The sequence below is a fragment of the Staurois parvus genome, unplaced genomic scaffold (genome assembly GCF_062004578.1).
Source record: "Staurois parvus isolate SC_StPar_1 unplaced genomic scaffold, SC_StPar_1.0 ptg000488l, whole genome shotgun sequence".
Lineage (NCBI taxonomy): Eukaryota > Metazoa > Chordata > Amphibia > Anura > Ranidae > Staurois > Staurois parvus.
The window spans coordinates 2,736,780-2,751,389 of record NW_028318284.1 but is presented as its reverse complement, the minus strand read 5'-3'; the positions used below and the strand labels follow the sequence as shown (position 1 = coordinate 2,751,389).

General features: G+C 40.7%; 1 protein-coding gene across 1 annotated transcript in view; it reads left to right on the top strand.

The window, feature by feature from the left end:
* LOC149452213 (plasma membrane calcium-transporting ATPase 4-like) overlaps positions 1-14,610 on the top strand; it is a gene marked incomplete at its 5' end in the record, with an annotated part of 272,400 nt that overhangs the window by 74,926 nt on the left and 182,864 nt on the right. Inside the window, 2 exons of the mRNA XM_089689635.1 lie at positions 2,650-2,892; positions 11,943-12,184. Coding sequence (XP_089545761.1) covers positions 2,650-2,892; positions 11,943-12,184 — 485 coding nt within the window. The remainder of the gene's footprint in view (positions 1-2,649; positions 2,893-11,942; positions 12,185-14,610) is intronic.

The window sequence follows — 14,610 nt, the reverse complement described above, 5'->3', positions numbered from 1 at the left end:
CAATAAAGAAGAGACCTTCCATGACACTTGGCACCCTTGGCAATAATTTGTTTTTACAGATGCCTACCTGAATGAACTTGCTGCTCCCCAGTGAGGTTCACTCTATTTAGCCCCTTCCATGCTCCCCGGGAGAGAATGCATGACCACTGTGCTTTTGTCCGCTTACTCCTCTCCCTTCTTCCTTCATTTGGCTTTACTTTCCTTATGGCTCCTCCCCCCTCTTTCTCCCTCCTTTTTTGCCTATCCTCCCTCGCTTTCGCAGCATCTTTCTGTGGGCTCTATCCCCAGTCCCTCTTTTAACACCAGCCTGTTTCTGTATAGAGGGTCTGCAACATTCCCCATGCCGTTTTATAGTCCTCAGCTGATTGGTAAGCTTCAACCCACCTTAGAGATTGCCCTAACTCTTTATACCTCAAGGTAATTTCCAATACTACCACCATATGACTTTTTCATGATGCTTTTTATGAGCCACTGTTTCTGACCATAATTTAAGTCACACATGGCTATGACAAATTGTATCTTATCTGGCATTTTCTTGCAATGTTACTTTACTGGTGTAAATCCTAAGATGGTATTATGTTTAGCCTCTTTCTGCATGTTATTTGTACAAAAGAAACAATTACAAAAAAAAAGATGCCAACAATGATATAGTTTCTCTGTGCTCCCCCATTCTCCCACTCAACCACTGATAAAACACATGGCAACAGGCACTTGTGTTGTTGTCTAACAGATACGGAGCAGTTATGTCAGCAATAAGCTGAAAGCTGCAGATTGGGGATTGGGCAGAGAAACAAATTCACTGCATGCTGCATATACTCACCTTCCATTGCTCTGGCTGGAGTTTGCAGAGGGCTGAGAAATAATAATACCAGATATGTTACTTTGCTTCTCAAGTGATTGGAGCTGCAGAAGACCAATATAAAGGCAAGTTTAGGTAATAGGTAGCACCAGCATGTGCTACCAGGCAAAACACAAAGCATCATTCGCAAAAAAAAAAAAAAGGTAAAAATCAGTTACAAAATGCATCAATGGTTGCAAATCATCCACAAAACACACACAATTAGGACAAATGTACATACAGTATGCTAGTATTAGTCTGAACCCATCCCCGCATACAACATAGGTATAAAAATTATTTTAGAGTTTACAGTTTCTTTTTTTTTTTAACTTTAAATTCATGATTACTGTTCTCATCGCTCTATCTCTTATTCTTCCTTCATGTTCCCTCGGTCCATGATCCTACCTGCCTGTTGACCAAATCTACAGATTATGAAATATAATATTTCTCTGATATGATTTGGTAAATGAAGAGTTCTTACCCTGAAGTGAACGGTCTAACACAACAACCAAAATTTATTGGTGAATAGAATGGAGGTCTAAACTAACACAAACAATCTAGTTACATAAAAGAAACAGTATTAAGAAAGCTCGAACATAATACAAAATACAAATAGTGAGACAGAAAAGACGTAAGACAAACATTTAGATACAAGTGCAAGGGATATATTCCATAATTACCATGGAACTGGACATAAAAGTTCCATTTCCTTCCTCTGGTGTTCCAAAGAGAACCTCCCTCTCTCTCATGTCCATAGTTATAGGCCTCTCTTCCATTCATTTCCATAGAGTATCTCTGATTGGTTGGCCAGTCTATTCCGTTTCATAATTGGCTAACTTCAAATCCCCTGTATTCAGCATACACCAACCTCCTTTAAGGCAAATCTTGGCACACCCTTTATGGAATTTAAACAAGCCACTTCATGACCTTTTGCTGGGAAACGAAGTATTCATGAATGGCTGGCCACCTTCATTGCATATCTAAATGAGTATCCTTTGAAGTGCATATTTGTGAAGCCAACAGGTTTTGTCCCATGGTTAGATAAACTAACTCTGGCACTGAACTGTCTATAACAGATGTCTTTGCTGAGAATCCTCTTTCACAGTAAAAAAGGTGTAATTAATAGAATATTCCCTTTGGCAACTATGGTATCTGTAGAAGAGGAAGTTATGGGAAGACATATTGCACATCTGTACTGATAAAGCTCTAACTGAAATATATTCATAATACAATATTATTTACAGTGTTTAATGAAGATTTCACATAAACTCATCATCTAACACTGCCTCTTCTTGCTCTCTCTGTGTTCGTTGATCAACTCACACTTTACCTCTTTTCTCCTTTGTCTGCAGTCAAATGCTGCTATACCTTTTACTTGCTCTTTCTCTCTTCCACAACTTGACATATTCACCTTCCACTTAACCCACAGGGACATCTACAGTTCTCTGTCTGCCCTTTCTAGCCTTCCTTCCCCTACCTGATCAACTGACACATTGCCTACTCTTTCTTTCCTCCAATACATAGCAAGCTTCTTCTCATCTTCTGTCTCTGCTTTGGAATCTATTCCCCCTATTTTTGCTATACCCTTACTTTCACATCTTGCTTTCATTCTGACTTCAAATTCAGTTCAAGCAATTGCAAAATTTTTTGAAGTGTTATAGCCTTACTTCCTGTTATGGTGTTATACTATCAAATGTTATATATTTTACAGTAAATATCTTAACTTCTAGTTGGAGGTAAAGATGTATATGGAGCAGTATGAAATGTATGAACCAGTATCTTTGATTGTCTTTCTTTTTAATATCTTTTAGAAAATGATGAAGGATAATAACCTAGTACGACACTTGGATGCATGTGAAACTATGGGTAATGCTACAGCCATCTGCTCTGACAAGACAGGGACATTAACCATGAACCGAATGACTGTAGTTCAAGCTTATGTAGGTGGCACCCACTACCGACAAATTCCTGATCCTGAGGCTCTGAACTCGAAAATTCTTGAACTGATAGTCAACGGAATATCTATCAACTCTGCATACACATCAAAAATCTTGGTGAGAAAGTAACTGGTTGGAAAAACATTAAATGGATATTTAACCACTTGCCCTCCTGTGGATTTACCTCCCTTCATGACCAGGCAATTTTTTGCGTTACGGCGCTGCGTTACTTTAACTGAAAATTGCGTGGTCATGCAACGCTGTACCCAAATGAAATTTATGTCCTTTTTTTCCCACAAATTGACCTTTTTTTTTAGTGGTATTTGATCGTCTGTGTGGTTTTACATTTTTTGCACTATAAGCAAAAAAAGACTGACAATTTTGAGAAAATAAACATTATTTTGGACTTTTTGCTATTAAACATGTCCAGTAAAAAAAAATGTAAAAAATCTAATTTCGTCATAAATTTAGGCCAAAGTGTATTCTGCGACATGTCTTTGCTAAAAAAAAAATCCCAATACGTGTAAATTAATTGGTTTACATGAAAGTTATAGCATTTACAAATGGCGGTATAGATAATGGGATTTTTTTTTTCTACTAGTAATGGTGGCAATGCTTCCTCTGTCAGAGATGCTCAGTAATTACCAGCCAGGACCCAGTGATAGACATCTGTGGCTGCGGTCCTTAAGTGGTTAAAGTGTATCTATACCCAAAACCAAAAATATTTATACAGTTGCAAGAAAAAGTATGTGAACCCCTTGGGATTACGTGGAGTTTTGCATGAATTGGGCATAAAATGTGCTCTGAACGTCATCTAAGTCACAGCAATAGAAGAACACAGTCTGCTGAACATAATACTACACAAACATTAGATGTTGCCATGGTTTAATTGCACATAACATGTAAACATTCACAGTGCAGGGAGGAAAAAGTATGTGAACCTTTGGACTTAATAACTGGTTGACCCTCCTTTGGCAGCAATAACCTCAACCAAACGTTTCCTGTAGTAGCAGATCAGACCTGCACAACGATCTGGAGTAATTTTGGAGCACTCCTCTTCACAAAACTGTTTCAGTGTAGCAATATTCTTGGGATGTCTGGTGTGAATCGCTCTCCTAAGGTCATGCCACAGCATTTCAATCGGGTTGAGGTCAGGACTCTGACTGGGCCACTCCAGAAGGCGTATTCTGTGCTGTTGCAGCCATTGTTTTGTTGAATTACTTGTATGCTTTGGGTCATTGTCCTGTTGCATCACCCATCCTCTGCGGAGCTTCAGTTGGCGGACAGATGGTCGTACGTTTTCCTGCAAAATGTCTTGATAAACTCTGGAATTCATTTTCCAATCAATGGCAACAATCCGTCCAGGCCCTGAGGCAGCAAAGCAGCCCCAAACCATGATGCTCCCTCCGCCATGTTTTACAGTGGGGATGAGGTTTTGATGTTGGTGTGCTGTGTCTTTTTTTCTCCACACATAGTGTTGTGTGTTCTTCCCAAACAACTCAATCTTGGTTTCATCTGTCCACAGTATATTTTGCCAGTAGTGCTGTGGAACATCCAAGTGCTCTTTTGCAAACTTCAAAACGTGCTGCAATATTCTTTTTGGACAGCAATGGCTTCCTCCGTAGTGTCCTCCCATGTACTCCATTCTTGTTTAATGTTTTCCTTATTGTAGATGTGTCAACAAAAATGTTAGCATGTGCCAGAGATTTCTGTAGGTCTTTAGCTGACACAAGTCATTAAGCTAGGGTCTCACATACTTTTTCCTCCCTGCACTGTGAATGCTTACATGTTATGTGCAATTAAACCATGGCAACATCTAATGTTTGTGTAGTATTATGTTCAGCAGACTGTGTTCTTCTATTGTTGTGACTTAGATGACGTTCAGAGCACATTTTATGCCCAATTCATGCAAAACTCCACGTAATCCCAAGGGGTTCACATACTTTTTCTTGCAACTGTATATTGCAGCTTACCAATCCTTAAATATGGTAGCTACATTTGTTTGCTTTTTTTTTTTTTTTTTTAGACTTTTTCATTTATTTTCATTTGGTGATATGGTTAGTAACACACTTCCTGTTGGGGTGACTCCATGCTATGGAAAAAAAACAGATCCACCCTTGGACAGAAGCATTGTCAACCTGTGGAGAGGATAGTTAGATGAACTAGCAATTTTAGATATACTTGACTAACAAATTAAAGCCAAACTTCAGCTAAGATTTAACTGTTCTTTTCTTCCTTTTGGTATAAATAATTTATATGAATTAATAAAGGTTTATAAGCACCAGGGTAGCCAACCTACCAAAACGAAATGTACTGACATGACACCAAACATTTACTGGCAGAGCCACATGACAGTTTTCACTGCAAATTTCAGTATTTAGGTTACAAACAATGTGACAAACAAATGACAAAAAAAAGTATTTTTCCTTTCATATAGGTTAATAGGTTTCAGATGGGTTCATGTAACCCAGCGGTTTTGTCACCTGTGTCCAATTGGAGAGATTCCCTTAAATTGTTGTTCCATAGCCACCACAGAAACTGAGGGAAAATCCCAGATAGTCACCAGGATTACCAGAATTGATGTCCCCATTTTTGAAGGTTCCCTCTATTCCTGTACTGGATTTTATCTTTGTTTTGATGGTAATGGTAAACAAGCCAAATATATGGTGAATCTCCCCAACTGGGGCACCGACATCAATAAACATTTATATGTTTATTAGTCAATAGACATTTCAGTTATATACATTACCTGGCCACGTCATTAGGTACACCTTGCTGATGCCTAGAAAATATCCCCCACACCTTTATATCACCACCACCTGCCTGAACCATTGATACAAGGTGGGATGGATCTATGCTTTCATGTTGTTTATGCCAAATTCTGACCCTACCATCTGAATGTCACCACAACCAGTCTGCCCATTCTCCTCTGACATCAGCAAGGCATTTTCATCCCCACAACTGCTGCTCACTGGATATTTTCTCTTTTTTGGATCATTCTCTGTAAACCCAAGAGAAGGTTGTGTATGAAAATCCCAGTAGATCCTTCATTTTTGAAATACTCAGACCAGCTTGTCTGGTACCAACAACTATGCCACGTTCAAAGTCACTTAAATCTCCTTTCTTCCTCATTCTGATGCTCAGTTTGAACTTCAGCAAGTTGTCTTCACCACATCTACATGCCTAAATGCATTGAGTTGCTGCCATGTGATTGGCTGATTAGCAATTGTGATTGGCTTATTAGCAATTGTGTTACCAAGCAATTGAACAGGTGTACCCAATATAGTGGCTGGTGAGTGTATATCAGACTGTAATGCATTTTTAAAATAATAAGAAATAAAGAGAGTACCATGCAGCAGTGTTCAGTGGAACAGCTGTCCCTGTGTGAAGGTTTCCCCTCACCATCTGCCCCTGTGTGAAGGTTTCCCCTCACCATCTGCCCCACTGACAACTGCATATTTTTGTGAAATTTGTCACTTTCTGCTACTGTGACAATAGGAAAAAGAGAAAAAGGGTGAACCTCCCTAGCATGGTGACTGTTCCACTTCCAAAAACTAAAGCAAAATTAGCCTTTGTAGGCAAAAGGTACATAAACAAACACTTGGGCCTGGTTCACACTTGTGCAATGTACAAAGTGAGGTGCAGCTTGAGTTGCACAGAATTGCACGAGAAGGGAAATCACATTATTTTCAATGGTGTCCATTTACATCATCATGACTCAGCAGCAACGATTTTGGAAAAGGTTCCAACCTGCAATACTTGGGTGCAACTCTTTGAAATAAACCTGATCAAAGTTGCCTCCAAGCTGCATCCAAGTAAGTCCAACAGTTGCACTAAAATCTCTCTCTCAAATCTCTATCAAAATCTGATCGTAGCTGTGTGAACCTAGCCATAACTAATATTTTCACCACTCAAAGAGTAATTTTCTGTGTTTGAAAATATTTTAAATTCTATAACAGTAGAAATAAATTATTCCTTTTCCCAAAACTGTGTTGTACAGTCACATGCGGGAAGGAATCAAATGTGTACATGCTCATGCGATCTGCAATCAATGTTCTTACTACACCATCACCACAACTTTGTCTTTATGAGTAGCAGATGAAACACCAAGTGCTTTACGTTTAGGATTTCCAGCTTTGTTCCAATTGTATGTGCCAATAAGAATCACATGCCAGTCTCGACAACATCACTGAAATCTGTCACTTGATATTCAGTAAATTCAGTATGCAGTGTGTCAAACTCAAATGGAGGGAATAATTTGTTGAAAATGCTTTGTAAGTTCACAAATGTCCCCAGATGCAGCAATAGACCTGTTTGCAGGTTTTAATAAAGCAAACAGCTTAATGAATCTGTTTGCAATGGGTATCCTTTTTTTAATGGCAGTTACTGCTCTTGTGTAAATGTTGTTACTTGCACCATGAACTGTTAAAAGCTGACAAATCATCTAAGGTAGACAGATGTTCTCTTGTTTGGTAGCCAATGAAAATGTTGAGGTCAAATGCAATCAGTGTATCATTTTCAAGTGAAACAGTTTTGGCCTGATAAAGTAGCCAATAAGAATGTTAAACAGTTGGAAGTACTTGAAGTACAAGACAGGTAAAATAAGAGAATTGTTCTGGAAATTTTTATTAACCACTTGCCTACCAGGCACTTATACCCCCTTATTTACCAGGCCAATTTTCAGCTTTCAGCGCTGCCGCACTTTGATTGACAATTGCGCGGTCATGCAACATTGTACCCATATGAAATTTTGATCATTTTTTTTCTCACAAATAGAGCTTTCTTTTGGTGGTATTTAATTGCTACTGGGCGCTTTTACTTTTTGCGCTATAAATAAAAAAAGTGCAAAAAATTTGAAAAAAAAAAGTTTCTTTGTTTCTATTATAAAATTTTTCAAACAGGTATTTTTTCTCCTTCACTGATGTGCGTTGATGAGGCAGCACTGATGGGCACTGATAGGCGGCACTGATAGGCAGCACTAAAGGGCACTGATAGGCAGTACTAATGAGGTGGCACGGATAGGCGGCACTGATAGACAGCACTAATGAGGTGTCACGGATAGGCGGCACTAATATGCAGCACTGATAGGCGGCACTGATAGGTGACACTGATGATGGGTACTGATAGACGGCACTGACTGGCATCACTGCTGGGCACTGACTGGCACAACCCCTGGGCACTGACTGGTGGCACTGGCTGGCAGCACTGCTGGGCTGCACTGGTGGGTGGGCACAGGTGGGTGGCACTGGTGGGCACAGGTGGGTGGCACTGCTGGGCACAGGTAGGTGGCACTTCTGGGCACAGGTGTGTGACACTGCAGAGTGGCACAGGTGGGTGCACTGCTGGGCACAGGTGGGCGGAGCTAGTGGGCGCACTGCTGGGCACAGGTGGGCGGAACTTGCGGGTGGCACTGCTGGGCACCGATCATCAGTGCCCTGATCATCAGTGCCCTGATGATCGGTGCCGATCCCCGCTCTGACAACTGCCGGTTCTCGGCAGTACTTTCCTCCCGATCTGACAGCGTGAGGAAAGTGCAGCCGAGAACCGGCACTTGCATTTCCCTGTGATCAGCGTGTCATTGGACACCGCTGATCACGTGGTAAAAGGCCGCTGTGATTGGCCTTTTACCACATCACGTGATCAGCTGTGTCCGTAGGACACAGCGATCACGGAGATCGCCGGGTGCGCGCCCCCTGGGGCGCGCAGGAGAGCGCGTTCTGGGAGGACGTCATATGACGTCCACTCAGAACTGGCCGGCCGCAGTGTAGCCGTCATTCGGCTATCTGCGGTCGGCAACTAGTTAAAGTGGGTGAAATTTGGCAGAACTGCTTGAAAAAACAAAGTAGCACTTATTGAGCCTCAGTGAATTCAGTGAGATGGTAAAATTGATACTGGGTTTTACCATCATCTTCATCAAAATTAATGACCACCATGGCTAACGTTTTGCTTGTTGATATGTCTGTAGTTTTATCAGTTATTGACAGCATGCAAGTTTTTGGCACAATACCTCTTTATGGTACTTGGCAATTCAATTTTTGAATAGCATGGACCCTTTGGTATGCTTACAATTGATGGATTTTGCTATTTTGGAGTCTGGAAACCATTCAGCCATGCTCTTGGTAAGATCAGCTAAATAAATAGTGGCAAATATTTTTGTGCAATAAAAATATGTATTGTTTAACTCTGTTAAAGTTCTTTTTTATTGAGCCAATACTGCTGAATCTGGTACAAACGTAACAGTTCCAATTGCCTAGCTGCAGCAGCAGACTTGTGTTTTCATTTTGCAGCATGACTATGGACATCACCAGCATCGCCATGTGCTATGCTGACCAATTTATTGTACCACAGACACTTTACATTTTGTTTTGATTCAGCATCTGCTGTTAACCGGTATTTGAACTGCACATTTGCCATGAGCCGGAAAAAGAACAATGCCTAAATTTGTGAAGTTTTTTGCCTTGAAGGGATGCCCCTTCAATGTCTAAAGTGGAACTGCAGACAGTGTAACCTACAACACACACCCTGAACTGGTATGTGTTACCAACAGCAGGTCTTAAATGCGTCAAACTTTAATCTGAGATCAAACAGTCCTTTAAATTATTTTCCCACCTCTGGGGGAAACCTAAGGCCTTGTGTGCTGCCTTGTGTGCTGCAGTTGCCTATCTGAGGAAAGTCAGGAAACTAATAGTTGTTAATGAAAACTGATCTTTTGGAACTTATGGAAAAATTTTATAAAAAACATATTAGTATAATTAGAGATGCATCACGTGTGAAGTTTGGTTTGGATTCTTGAAGGAGAGTGTCTAAACAAAAAAAATGAAAAGAAATCATGTTGTCTGTGTTTCCCTTAAAAGGCTTAAAAGACAAATGTGTGTGGTGTATTAGTATAAAAGAAAAAACACTTAGGGGTTTATTTACTAAAGTTGGAGAGTGAAAAATCAGGCTCAATTCTGCATAGAAATCAGCCAGATTCTAACTTCAGTTTGTTCAATTAGGCTTTGGTAATAAAGCCGGGAAGCTGATTGGTTTCTTTTGAGAAGTGAGCCTGATTTTGCACTCTCCAGCTTGATAAATAAACCCCTTACTCTTTAGTATATCAGGTTGTCTCATCTGGTGGTGGTAGTAGTGGCTGAAATTTTTTTTATCAAATTGGTCTGACCGCTACACATATAAGTAAAGTGGACACCCCAATAAAAACAGGCTTTCAAAGCCAGTCAGACTAGCACAGAAAATTTCCAGACTTGGTGCAGTTAATTTTATCCAAGGAGAGTGCAAGAGGCAGTGGAAGTGGAACGGGCTGGTCAAAAGCAGGGTCCTAAGTGTGAGTCTTGGAAAAGCTAACTGCACAAAGTGGGAGAACGAGAAAAACCAAACATGAGACTATAGCAGATAATGTTTGCAAAAATACAAAAAACACCTAAACAAATAGTGTACTTGTTTACCGTACGATATAGCTATAAACTGAATCAAAGACTGGCAGAGAATGCTTCAGTAGTTGCAGCAGTGATATTTGTAGGCAGGCAGCTGACCGTATGTTTGCTGCAGTTAACTTGATCCAAGGGGGCAGCAGCAGGCTGGTCAATAGCAGTGTAGTGTGATTGTGAGTCCAGGGGTCCAGCAGGACAAGCTAACTGCACAAAGGAGGTGAAAAACCATAGAATACAATGACATGCCAGCTAAACCCACCTAAAACATACTCAAATATGAAACATTGTCCCCAGGGAGAGAGAGACAGAGTTACTGCTCCATCTTCCCCAGAGAGAGGGGGAAACTACTCCATTTATCGCCCCCAGAGAGACTGCTCCATTTATCACCCCCAGAGAGACTTCTCCATTCATTGCCACCCACAGAGACAGCTCCATTTATTGCCCCCAGAGAGACTGCTCCATTTATTGCTTCCAGAGAGACTGCTGCATTCATTTCCAAAAGAGAGACTGCTTCATATGCCCCCACTACATACATTACCAATTTACTAGGCCAGTGTGAGATGATGAGAGACAATGAGATCTGGGTAAGTGTGCAGCAGCAGGCAGAGGGCAAGGCTCCTTGTGATAGAATGACAACTGGCAGGAAAAAGCACATTGGACCTGACTTTTATAAACACGCCCAATGTGCACTAGCGTCACTCACAGGCTCAGAGCACAGGCTTGCGCCTACTTGGACCTGCCCTGCCGCCACACAAGACATGCGCGCAACGCACAGCCTAACTCACCCAAGTACTGCTCTGCCAGCTTCATAACTGCTCATGTGCAGTTTCAAAGCTGACCCTTAACCATATTTTTTACGGGCAGTTGGTGCCCGTTGCCGGACATTTATCGATGATTTTTACAAACTGCCTGTAAATTTACGGTTGGTTGGTAACACTGGTAATGAGCACCCAAGTTATTGTTAATGGTTTATCCTAACCTTGTAATGCCTTGGTTTGTTGAAGAATAAAAGGAGGTTGAAAAATATACTTATTCGTGGGATCACCAGATTAAAAGTGAAAATATTAAAAAAAGAAAACAAATGCAGACATCACATTCAAGGATTGATAAACTTCAATATATTAAATGTTTGCTTTTGGGTTTAGAGATGCAGAAGCAGCAGAAAAGGTCTCAAAAAGCATAGATCCATGGCATGAAGGATGCAGAATGCAGGCAGATGCATGCAATGCAAATGACTTTTCAGAATAGTAGGGACAACAACAAATCTCACTATCAAATCTTGTGAGACTAGCAGTCAAAGGCTCACAACAGATATACAGGTAAATGGACAGGACAGCCTAGATAAACTCACATACCTCGAAACAGACTGCTAATTTTCAGAAGCAATTCAAAACAAAGGAATTTCTAGATACTGCTTAGATACAACTAGCATTTCTAAAGGTTCCCTATAACGCAGCAAATCTTCACTTTTTGAGTTCAGGTACACATTAAAGAGAACACATACATTTCTGTTAACTGGTTTTATTACTTAATCTGATAGGCACATACAAAAAGAGTAATGTTCAAATGTCTGAATTCTTCATTTGTCTTTTATTGTGTTTTGAATGTCCATTATATGTTTTATATTAATTCTACAAGGGGGTATTGTGACAAGCTGTAAAATACATTTTCTGAATAACCTGCAGTTTTATTAGGTTGTATTTAATTTTTTTTCTGTCTCTTGCAAACCACCAATTCTAGCCTCCAGAAAAAGAAGGTGGTCTTCCTAGGCAGGTGGGCAACAAAACAGAGTGTGCTCTGCTGGGATTTGTGTTGGACCTAAAGCAGGATTACCAAGCTGTACGCAATGAAATACCAGAGGAGAAACTCTACAAGGTTTATACATTCAATTCAGTGCGCAAATCCATGAGTACTGTACTTCGTGAACTTGGAGGGGGATTCCGTATGTACAGCAAAGGAGCCTCAGAAATCATTTTGCGCAAGTAAGAGCTGGAACCATTATTTTTATTATTTCAGGGTGGATACACACATACAGCAAAGGAAATAAGTATTTGATCCCCTGCTAATTTTGAATGTTTGCCCACTCACAAAGAAATGATCAGTCTAAAAATTGAATGGTAGGTGTAATATGACACTGGGAGACAGAATAGCAACAAAAATTTCTAAAGAAATGCATGTCTAACATATTATGCGCTAATTTGCATTTTCATGAGGGAAAAAAGTATTTGATCCCCCTATCATTCAGCAGGATTTCTGGCTACCAGGTGTCTTTTTTATACAGGTAACAAGCTGAGATTAGAAGCAGTTTCTTAAAGGGAGTGGAGCTAATCTTATTTTATTACCTGTATTATTTATTTGTTTCAGGTACTTATATAGCGCCGTCAATTTACGCAATGCTTTACATATATATTGTACATTCACATCAGTCCCTAACCCTCAAGGGGCGTACAATCTAAGGTCCCTAACTCACATTCATATACAAGGGCCAATTTAGACAGGATCCAATTAACCTACCAGCATGTCTTTGGAGTGTGGGAGGAAACCGGAGTACCCGTAGGAAACCCACGCAGGCACAGGGAGAACATGCAAACTCCAGGCAGGAGGTGCCATGGCTGGGATTCGAAACAACGACCCTAGTACTGCCAGGCAGAAGTGCTAACCGTTTAGCCACTGTGCAAAAGAAATGCATGTCTAACAAATGATGCTCTGATCTGCATGTTAATGAGGGAAATACTGTAAGTATTTGATCCCCTATCATTTAGCAGGATTTCTGGCTACCAGGTGTCTTTCATACAGGTAACAAGCTGAGATTAGAAGTAGTCTCTTAAAGGGAGTGCTGCTAATCTCATTTTGCTACCTCTATAAAAGACACCTGTCCACAGGAGCAATCAAGCAATCAGATTCCAAACTCTCCACCATGCAAAGACCAAAGAGCTGTCCAAGGATGTCAGAGACATGATTGTAGACCTACACAAGGCTGGACTGGGCTACCAAACTATCACCAAGCAGCTTGGTGAGAAGGTGACAACAGTTGATGCAATCATTCGCAAATGGAAGAAGCACAAACCAACTTTCAGTCTCCCTAGGTCTGGTGCACGATGCAATATCTCACCTTGTGAAGTGTCAATAAACATGAGAACAGTGTGGAATCATCCCAGAACTACACGTGAGGATCTTGTTAATGATCTCCAGGCAGCTGGGACCACAGTTACATAGTCTGGCTGAAAAAAAGACAAAAGTCCATCCAGTTCAACCATAAAAAAAAAAGTTATTTTATACCCACAGTTGATCCAGAGGAAGGCAAAAAAACACAGCAAAGCATGATCCAATTTGCTTCTGCTGGGAAAACAATTCCTTCCTGATCCCCCTAGAGGCAAGCGGATATTCCCTGTATCAACTTTACCTATAAATGTTAATATCCAGTTATATTCTGTGAATATAAGAAAACAATTGGTAACACACTACGCCGACAAGGATTGAAATCCTGCAGTGCCCGCCAGGTCCCTCTGCTTAAGAAAGCACATGTCCAGGCCCGTCTGAAGTTTGCCACTGAACATCTGAATAATGTAGAGGAGGACTAGTTGAAAGTGTTGTGGTCAGATGAGACCAAAATCGAGCTCTTTGGCATCAACTCAACTCGCCGTGTTTGGAGGAGAAGGAGTGCTGTCTATGACCCCAAGAGCACCCCATCAACATCCCAACTGTCGAACATGGTGGTGGAAACATTCTGCTTTGGAGTTGTTTTTCTGCTAAGGGGACAGGACAACTGCAGTGCATCAAAGGGACGATGGACGGGACAATGTACCGTCAAATCTTGAGTGAGAACCTTCTTCCCTCAGCCAGGGTATTGAAAAAGGGTCGTGGACGAGTGTTCCAGCATGACAATGACCCAAAACACATGGCCAAGGCAACAAAGGAGTGGCTCAAGAAGAAGCACATTAAGGTCCTGGAGTGGCCTAGCCAGAATTTGATTGAAAATCTGTGGAGGGAGCTGAAAATTCAAGTTGCCAAACGTCAGCCACCAAACCTTAATGAATTAGAGAAGATCTGCCAAAATCCCTCCTAAGATGTGTGCAAACCTGGTGGCTAACTACAGGAAACGTCTGACCTCTGTGATTGCCAACAAGGGATTTGTCACCAAGTACTAAGTCATGTTTTGTGAAGGGGATCAAATGCTTATTTCCCTCATGAACATGCAAATCAGTACATAATTTGTTAGACATGCATTTCTTTTGAATTTTTGTTGCTATTCTGTCTCTGTGTTCCACCTACCATTCGATTTTTAGACTGATCATTTCTTTGTGCGTGGGAAAACATTCAAAATCAGCTGGGGATCAAATACTTATTTCCTTCACTGTGTGTGTATGTATATATATGTGTGTCTGTGTATATATATATATATATATAT